This window comes from Sinocyclocheilus anshuiensis, unplaced genomic scaffold (genome assembly GCF_001515605.1).
Source record: "Sinocyclocheilus anshuiensis isolate Anshui unplaced genomic scaffold, SAMN03320099.WGS_v1.1 scaffold363, whole genome shotgun sequence".
NCBI classification, from domain to species: Eukaryota; Metazoa; Chordata; class Actinopteri; order Cypriniformes; family Cyprinidae; genus Sinocyclocheilus; species Sinocyclocheilus anshuiensis.
The window spans coordinates 591,040-601,856 of record NW_015552568.1 but is presented as its reverse complement, the minus strand read 5'-3'; the positions used below and the strand labels follow the sequence as shown (position 1 = coordinate 601,856).

Sequence of the window (10,817 nt, the reverse complement as noted above, 5' to 3'; positions counted from 1 at the left end):
CTTCTTTGGTCGACCATGGCGAGGCCTGTTCTGAGTGGAACCTGTCCTGTTAAACCGCTGTATGGTCTTGGCCACCATGCTGCAGCTCAGTTTCAGGGTCTTGGCAATCTTCTTATAGCCTACGCCATCTTTATAATAATTAATTATAATTAATTCCTTACATTTATATAGCGCTTTTCTGGGCCCTCAAAATGCTTTACATAGAAGGGGGAATCTCCTCAACCACCACCAGTGTGCAGCATCCACCTGGATGATGCGACGGCAGCCATATTGCGCCAGAACGCCCACCACACACCAGCTTATTGGTGGAGAGGAGACTTATTAGTGATGAAGCCAATTAGCAGATATGGGGATTGTAGAGCAACAATTGAACAATGTAGAGCAACAATTCTTTTTTTCAGATCCTCAGAGAGTTCTTTGCCATGAGGTGCCATGTTGAACTTCCAGTGACCAGTATGAGAGAGTGAGAGCGATAACACCAAATTTAACACACCTGCTCCCCATTCACACCTGAGACCTTGTAACACTAATGAGTCACATGACACCGGGGAGAGAAAATGGCTAACTGGGCCCAATTTGGACATTTTCACTTAGGGGTGTACTCACTTTTGTGGCCAGCGGTTTAGACATTAATGGCTGTGTGTTGAGTTATTTTGAGGGGACAGCAAATTTACACTGTTATACAAGCTGTACACTCACTACTTTACATTGTAGCAAAGTGTCATTTCTTCAGTGCTGTCACATGAAAAGATATAATAAAATATTTACAAAAATGTGAGGGGTGTACTCACGTCTGTGAGATACTGTAGGTCTGTCTGTCTGTCTATCTATCTATCTATCTTCATATATTACATATAATACACTATACATTTTAATGTAATTTTTTGTTTAAATTTAATAATCATTTTAATATACAGTATAAATATATTTCTACTGCATATAAAATAAAGACTGTTTAAGAATATTTCACTCACTCACTCACTCACACACGCACGCACGCACGCACGCACGCACAACCATTTTAAAATATTACATGAAGCATCCCTAGTAAAAAAGTAATATATTTAAAATGCATTTATTTCATACTAAGCATAGTTCAAATCTAGTAACATATTTACTGACATATCGCTGGAAACTTACTGATACAAAAATTATAATTCAACTTTATTTGGAGTACTACATGTGCACAATGCACGTTTCTTAATATTAAACTAAAATGTGTTTTAACATCACTATTGCTGAGGATTGTATGATCTTTGAATAATATCAGTCTTTAAACGCAAGACATTTAAAGTGTACCTAAAGTATACTTGCAATAGTTCCACTTTAGCACAATCAAATATACTTAAGTATATCTTTAGTTAGAATTCAGCACTACTTCTGTAAAATTAAAGTGCATTAAGTAAAACATTAGTAGTTCCAATTTAGCAGACTTTAAGTACACCAGTTTAGTACACCAAAAGTACAATTGCAGGGTATTTTTATTAAGTACATAAATATGTAAATGTATCTGTAGTATACTTAGCATGAAATAAATGTAATTCAAATTTGTGTGTATTTATTTTTCACTAAGGATGTTTCCAATAAAAAGAAAATTCCCATAAATCTGTCTAGGCCAGGCAGTTGAGATGAGCTGTGTGCATACTAGACTTGTGCCGGTATTCGGTACTGCGATATATCACGGTAAAATGTTCAGTTATTTTTGTTATAAGAAAAAAGTTATTAAACCTGTTATACTGTATTATGACAGCACTTTTTTTTAAAACTAAATTTCAGTATCGTGATAATACCGTATACCGTGACAAAAGCATGAGCAATTAATCGCAACATGAAAATTTGATACCGGCATATCCCTAGTGCATACACTGATATGAGCAGTGAATCTGATGGCATTACCAGTAAGAATTGATGATCTTGCAGAAAGCCAGCTCACAGCACATCTTGAGGTTGCTCTGGTGCTCATGCAGGTCACTGGAGGAGCACTTAGACGGATCCACCTCGCAGTTCTCATCTGACTCATACAGGGCTTTGATGAACTCACCTGGGACGAATAAAAGTAAACAATGTGGAAACCTCATTTAGCACAGACAGCGTGCAGCCTTCTGCAGAACTGTACTGCTGCTTATATGTTACAGTTACACAAGTTGAACAAAGGCATGATTAACATTAGGAATTAATATTACTTTTGCAAAAATATAAAAAAAAATTTACTCATGAGATGAGATGCCTAATAAGGGCTGATTATTTTACAGTTCAAAATAAACACCATCTTTGAAGAATTTGCAGTAAATGTTTAGACACATTTCAATTACATCACTTGAATCAACTGAAAATTGATCACTGGCACATCATTCTGTAAGTCAATAAATTAATCAAAGAAAGATTTGGTTTCATTTCGTAAGGCACAAAAATGAACTGCAACTGAAACTATGCTATATGTAAACTGCATCACTTTCTCACAGACTAAACTTTTGAAAGTATTTTCCCAGCATCAAACAAACTCTTTTGAGGGAAACCAAGCCTAAAGCTTCCCCTCCTCACTCAATTTTGCTCCCATATTCGACTTGATATCTTAAATAATTGAACAGAACTTCAAAAACACAGACTACACACACAAAAAAGCAGTAAATTATTGATTATATATTCTCACAAGCATATTTGATGGTCTGCAGAAATTGTAAAGAAAGTATTGCACTGCTTTGATTTGAATGACAATTTTCACAGAGACGTATACACAAAGTCAGTATGTTTTCTTTACCTAAAGCATCCTGAAGGTATTTCTGTCCCACTAGTTTCAGGTACTCCTCTATAGCTTTAGTAGCCAGTGTGTTCTCACGGAATATGAGATGCTCATTGTCTCCGCACCGATCCACCTCAGACATCATCAGATCTGTCAGAAAGTCCTGAGGGAGACAAAACATTAAGAAGTCTTTATTGATGAGCAGAATTCCTAGAGATAGACTTTAACTGCTTGAAACCTTAGTTTAAATTATAAATGCTTTCCCTTGACTCTCATTTGTCACCCAAACTCATCAGTCGAGCAGATGTTGCTATATCTGACTGATTGGGATGCTTAGACAAATACATCAATGTTTTGAGAAAGTTTTCATACCTTATCAGATAATTCAACTACATTTATAGTTGTTTTTGCATATAAAACTGACAAAAATGGCACACAAATCATGCTGGCTTTAGAACACACACACAAAAAAAAAAACTCAAAGGAAAAGGCTGTTTTTGTGTCTACTGTGCAGCTTCTGGTCTGTTTCCTCCTTTCTTTCCCCATCTGCCCATCTTTGATCACTCTGTTTTTGAAGTCCTACATTTGATTCTGAACCATCCAGAACCGTGTGTCTGACTGGATGACCTGGAAAACAGCAAATGCATCTGATGGGCCGGATTTTTATTTGGAGTTCAGGAGACACACAGCAGCTCCAGTCAGGACGTGTTCCAGATTGAGATGGTTATGGATATCCAGCAGGGGAGATGACTCATACACAGTGATAGCGTATTGATCATGGGATAATGGACATTGTATAGTTCAGCGAGGTCTTGTTGTAATATTCTTTGCCTCACTTCCTGTTTTTCCTCTCTCATGATGCGTATCTCATGTCTCGGCTCCGCCTTCACTGCATCAGTAATCGGTTTCAGCTGAGCACATCCAAGACCTCAAAAGCCCACGAGTAAACATGCTAATGAGTTGTTCTCATGTGGCCCCTGTGAGAGGTCTTTTATAGTCTATAGGCTTCATTTACATTCAAAGTATAATTTACATTCAGAGCTCCAAAACGTACAAAAAGCAAGATAAAAGAAGACTTGTGCACTATACTTAAAAACTCGTAAAACCATCTAATATCTTAAGATAATTTTAATTGTTACTAGTTGAAAATTTTAGATGATCAAGATCAAGTTGAAAGATTTCAGAGCTATGCCTGTTGGGAAGATCTTAAGTGAATAATGACAGCATCTGCACTTTTTCTTTTGCACAGAGAGAAAAAAAAAACAGTCTTGAATGTAATGACAGGAAGTGTAATTTACTTAAAGGGGTTGTTCACTGTTTTTTTTCTTGGCTTGATTGTGTTTATGGGGACATTACACACTAACTAACGTTAAAAAAGTGAAATCGCAATCAACCACCCCTTTAATTGCAATTCTAAGAAATTCAAAAGGTAATGGCTTTGTGGGAAATCAAGTTATTTCACCCTGATCCATAAATCTGCCTGTCTGTCAGTATAAACTATAAACCTTAAAACTTCAAGACTTTTTTTTTTGTCCAAATTATTGATGAAAATCAGGTGGTGAGGGAAAAAAGTATTACAAGAAGACCAAAGATCTATTTTTTTCAAATTAAATGAAAGCTATTATGTTTATTAGGTTATTAAGTTAGTTATTAGTTTCTTTTAAATTAAAGTTATTAGCTCTAGTAAAAAAGCAATATATTTAAAATACATTCATTTCATACTAAGTATAGTTCAAATCTATTGACATATTTACTGACATATCGCTCGAGACTTACTGATATAAAAATTATAATTCAACTTTTTTTGGAGTATACTTGTGCACAATGTACATTTCTTAATATTAAGCCTAAAATGTGTTTTAATGTCACTATTGATGAGGATTTTATGATCTTTGAATAATATTGGTCATTATATGCAAGATATTTAAAGTGTACCTAAAGTATATTTGCAATAGTTCCACTTTAGCGCAATCAAATGTGCTTCAGTATATCTTTAGTTAGACTTCAGCACTACTTCTGCACAATTAAAGTGCATTAAGTAAAAAATTAGTGGTATACCAGTTTAGTATACCAAAAGTACAATTGCAGGGTATTTTTATTAAGTACATAAATATGTAAATGTATTTGTAGTATACTTAGCATGAAATAAATGTATTTCAAATACATTTTAGTATATTTATTTTTCACTAGGGAGGTTTATGAGTTTTAATTTATTTTAATCCAAATTCTAGTTTCAATTCAAATTTATAAAAAATAAACACTAAAATGACATTTTTAGCACATTTTAATACTAAAACACATTCTGCTAGTTATATAATTATACTGCATATTCATGTTGCGTTTTTCATAATAATTACAAAATAGAAAGATACCATGAACAATATTAGTGATAAAAAGGAAATGTTTGTTCTTTTCGTCCCCAACCAAGTCTAAAGGTCCTTGCACACTGAGTCTGAAATTTTCTTATGCGTTTTTTTTCTTTTTCTTTTTTTTTTTCATATTCATCCTTTCCTATCAAAATGCTTGCTACAGATGTGAAAATGCAGAAAATCGAACCTGGTCCGAATTTTTTTATTACGGACGAAAGTTTCTGAGGCAGTGTGTAAACATGACTGATTGACATAACGTGAGGCCGTATTTATTTTTTAACGTGTGAATTTCGGACTCAGTGTGCAAAGACCTTTAGTCACCAAAGAATGATTATTAAATATGATAAAGCAGAATTGAATTGATGCTGTCAGATACTTTAAATTAGTTCAAATTGTATTTTTTAAAGAAGCATCAAATTGCTTCTGATCTGTATAAGCTCCATGTGTTTAGCATGGATTAAGAGACCAGTATACGTTCCCATGCTACTCCATGCTGGTTTAGGATGCATTTCGATGGCATACACCAGCAGAACATATGATCCCACCAGCATCAAAAACACAATCTGGTCATAAGCTATGTAATGCGAGAGAGATGAAGGATCAATGTGGGTGGTGCTGTGCTACTGCTGTCAGCAGAATCTCTGTAAAGGACATGGGCGTGTGTGTGTGTGTCTACAGCTGGCCGTGATTTCTGCTGATGCCCTGGCGTTGGATCAATGATCTGCAGCAGATGTATGACTGTGTTTTGAGAGATAGTGTCTGAGTCATTATTGCACGTCTCTACAAGCACCCTTCTGAGGATTCAGTCTCCTAAGCAGGTGTCTGCAACAATCTAAACAGTTGCCGACAAATTACACTTATATAAGACAAGAACAAGACAGGATTTTCTGTGCTGCACAAAGCTCTCTCAGCCATCACCGGTGGGATCAGGTGATAATGGCATATCTGAGCTGTTCCCTTCCCAGTCAGGCAGAGGTGCATTGTGGTTATGACACTGAGAGGATCAAATAAGACCCAGTTTCTTGAAAAGCTCTGCGTCTTTGGCAGGAGTCACAGCGCTCGGTATTCAATTAGGACACGAGAGCTTAACACAGTTAAGAGCAGCACTCAGTGCCCGTTCCCTGATGAGACTTATCCGTAGTCTCATCACTAATCAGACGCCAGCGAGCTCAGGTATGCCTGTCACATCCCATCATGCCTGTCTGTAGCCTAGCACCACAATCAGCACACATCTGCAAAAGAAAAACTATGAGGGTTTTATGGAAAATTGAGTACTAGTGAAGCATTTACTGCATACTAGGCAGAATATACTGTCTATATTTTAAGCAAATAATACATGTGAAATGGTATGCAGCTGTAAATGCTTTAAGGTAGTGTGAGATATTGTTGTCACATGACCTTATTAGATTGCATGAGTGGTGTCCAGTTAACGTGTCAGAAATATGGGTATTTGTAGCCCAGTTTTGTAAAGAAATATCTTTGGCAGTCGAGAGGGAGATGTTAAAAATTGTGGTTGATATTACTTCCAGTTCATTTGTCACACTGCAAGTCAAGTGCACTGCATTGCAGGATACTGTGCATAGTGTGATTTGCTATGTGCATACTGAATGTTTTGGTAAAAATACAGTATAGTAGGTCATGCTTTTTTCTGTGTATACAATTCTCATACTGTGCACAGTATACACTACTGCTGAAAAGATTGCTGGTTTTTTTTAAGTTTTTGAAACAAGTTTCTTCTGCTCAACAAGGCTGCATTTATTTGATCAGAGCTACAGTAAGAACAGTAATATTGTGAAATATTATTACAATTTAAAAGAACTGCTTTCTAGTTTAATATATTTTAAAACCGAATTTATTCATTTGATGCAAAACTGAATTTTGAGCATCCATTGCATAATCCTTCAGAAATCATTCTAATATGCTGATTTGGGGCTCAAGAAACATTTCTTATTATTATCAATGACTAAAACAGTTGTGCTGCATATGTTTGTGGAAATTCTTTGATGAATAGAAGGTTCAAAAGAACAGCATTTATTTGAAATGTTTTACTGTCACTTTTGATCAGTTTAAATTCACCATATATATAACCTGACACAACCTATTCTGGTTTTGTTGCATGTATATTTTGCTCATTTAATTAAACCAAACCAATAAAACTGAAATCTGTTGGTATCTTAAAATACTGTGAATTCAAATAACTTTCATTGGCCATTCAGTCATTATGATACTTATCCATGTTTCCCATTTTCCTGCTGTCCAATAGCCTGTGGAATGGTTGTTAACATCCTGTTTAAGCTTCATGCTTACAACGGTTTGAGGCAGGCATGAATAAGTAAGCAGTGGCTTGTTAAAATGGCAATGTGTGCCCTCAAGAGTCCGTTCATCCTCTGGGTGATCCACTAATGACCCCTGTCCCACAGGCCCCGCCTCCCTATAGTGCACAGCCATGCTGATAAATAATATTTTGGACTAGCACACATGAACCCGTTTGGCCCTCAAACCAACGGCTGAATTAATAAAAGCTGATTAGCATGAGGCCTGACACTTGGAATTTCCCTCGGGACAAACACTTTGGCTCTTTATGTGAGGTTAGAATCGTGAATCTCCCCCCACCTGCTCACACCCTCACACAGCACAATCAATAGTTCCTGCACAAACAGACTGGATCTGTATCCATGTATCACAAAGCTCGGATTTAAATTGTTGTGGATAAAAATTTTGAAATCAAAATGGACTATTCTTATTTATTTAGGCCAGCAGGAAATTATCTAAAATATAATTTAAAATATAATTAAATATAAAAGACATGAAAGATAAATACTGTATATAATTTTTTTTAAATATAATTATTAATGGTATATTTAAAAATAATATATATTTAGGAGCTTTATATAAAATTGACCAGGAGCAATAAATAAATATAAAAAACATAAAAAACTATTATGTTTTATGTTTTAAAAATAAAATATAAAAACATTGGATATTTTAGATTTATTTATCAACCCTTTTTAACTTTGGATAAAGCTATCGGTATAATCTAAATGAAAAGGTATCATGTAAAGACATTAAATTAATATTGCTAATAATTTAAATGTTGATATACAGTATAAATTCAGTATATAATATATACACACTATATTATTCATATGCTGAATACATACCGTTACTACTGTATATTTAAAAATGTAAATAATACCTATTTAGGAGCGTCATTGAAAATTGACATGGAAAAATAAAAAAAATTATTAAAAACTAACATATGAAAACATAATTATAGAAATATAAAAACAAAAACATTGGATTTTTTATTTATTTAATGACCGTTTTAATTTTTGATAAAGTTATGTAATTTACATATTAATATATACAGTATATAATACTGTATACATTCTATACTGAATACATACTGTGAATACATACTGTATCTTTACCATTTACAGTTATGTGTGACAAAGATGTTGATACACTGACAAAGCTCAAATGCACAGCATCTCAAGACTATTTTACAAATTTGATGGCTGCTTATTAGATCAATAAAGGTGAATGTCATACTATGCGACTACACATTATGGAGAGCTCATCATTCGACAATTCTGGCATGTGGCAATTCAATTTGAAGACAATTTTAAAACGAGAAACCCCATACAGACAGATATTATTTCAATCATGTGCTATCAGTACATAATCAGGCTAATCAGTTCTCATTGAAATCATGCAGGCCTGCAGACAAAGACAGGAAGCTGTGGAATGCAGAGACTAAGTCAATGCACTTTATTTACAGTAGCCAGGCTTCAGCTAATGAAAGACAATGCACTGGCTGACCAGCTCTGGCCTCGTATAATGAGAGACAATGCAGTCACTGACCAAATAATGCCACTGTAATGAAAGACTGTGGCCTTATTGACTGTTACACAGTTCTGCTGTAATGACAGCCACTTCGTTGATTTTCTGAAAAATTACATAATACTGTATGCATTCTGGCTTGAATTGTGCGCTGTGATGGCAAAATGTTGGAAAATAACAGCTATCAGCTGCTGAAAAGGACAGAATCAATTTTTCATTCAACACAAAAGGCAAACAAAATACCAAAATCTCATTCAAGCACATCTAAACACAATACACATTGTGCTTTGGGCTTGTATTGCTGCATTGCACAGACTCAACAATAATGCAATCGCATATTCTAGAGAAATGCATGGCAAATTGTTGTGCAGGTCCGTTATGATGCAACAATGGCTTGGATTGGCGTCAGAGTGCTGCAGCAAAAAAAGCAATCGCAAAACAACTCTCTTTAGCAGCATTTGATCGATAATGACAGATGAGTGACAAAGCGTCAGACGGTGCGCTTTTGTTTGTGATGTCATCTGATTCTAAGGCTGATTTATGGCGAGTATCAGAGCCATTCGTGCTCAAGTTAATGAGGGCAATCATAGCGCTCAGCACTCCCGTGATTAAATAAGGGGAAGCAGGCCACGTCTCTATTGTTCTTCTCTATCATTGACGTTTTTCACAGTTGGACATTTGATGGGTTTAGAGTAAGGCCTAGAACGTCCTGTTCTGTTTCTTTTAGCAACACTCACAACTAGGCAAATGCTTCAGTTCAGAAAAAACTCTTCAAAATAACTGTCCCTGTCAGTCAGCTTTTTTATACTAAGACCTCAAAATCCAAAATAACTCAGAATGTAACATGGGAACTCAAAATAGCACAGTGATTGTTGAGTGTTTTATCTTGACAATGTACAAATCGTCATGTCACTCTCTTGTTCAGTTATCAGCAAACTGCATCTGTGAGAGTCTATAATTAAACAATCTTCCTAGAAATAACAAATGCAGTCAGGCAACAAAATTACTTTTATAGTCAACATGAAAAGGCATTTGCACCACATTTTAATTATGGAATATGATGCATTTCTGAGTGATGATGACTTCTGGAAATTATAGCGTTTTAATGCCACTTTAAAAAATACTAAATAAATAAAATAAAAATTATGATAATAAAGTCAGAATTACAACTTTAGTCAATACAGGAATAATATAGTAGAAATATGAGATTACAATTTTAATATTTTAAGAATAAAGTTAATATTTTGATTAATCGTTGTTGCTTTAGCTTCTATGTGAGAAATGGATGTGGATGATTTAGTTAAATCTACTTTAGGATAGGATTTATCAATAAATAACTCAATAAATACTTTAGGATAGGATTTATCAATAAATAATATAAATGGCAACCAGTGGTCCACTTTAATCTCATATTGCTATGAATTTATTCTCCTACTGATATGACTGGTTCTGCTAATTTTGACTTTATTCTCAAAATACTAGGAACTTAATCTCACAATGCTACTATTTTAATCTAAAAATATTACATCTTTAATCTCACAATGGTACGACTTTATTCTCACAATTCTGACTTTTTTTTATATATATATATATATATATATATACAGTATATATATATATAAACTAAATGTATATAAATACAAATGACTTTTTACAAATTTGACCAGATGAAACTTCTAAATTATCTAAGCTATCAGAGTGTATTAAAAATATAAAAGATTGGATGACCAATAATTTTCTCCTATTGAATTAGGATAAGGACAGAGGTATTACTAATTGGACCAAAAAGTAGTACACAGAATCTCTTGGATTACAATTTGCAACTAGACGGATGTACTGTTACTTCCTCTACAGTCAAAAATCTG

At 34.4% G+C, this 10,817-nt stretch overlaps 1 protein-coding gene across 1 annotated transcript in view; it reads right to left on the bottom strand.

Annotated features, from left to right (window-relative positions):
* The window catches only part of LOC107664971 (disabled homolog 2-interacting protein-like), a 122,505-nt gene that overhangs the window by 14,732 nt on the left and 96,956 nt on the right, over positions 1-10,817 (bottom strand). Inside the window, exons 9-10 of the mRNA XM_016455677.1 lie at positions 2,759-2,903; positions 1,897-2,041 (exon numbers count right to left, since the gene is read on the bottom strand). Of these exons, the coding sequence (XP_016311163.1) occupies positions 1,897-2,041; positions 2,759-2,903 (290 nt within the window). The remainder of the gene's footprint in view (positions 1-1,896; positions 2,042-2,758; positions 2,904-10,817) is intronic.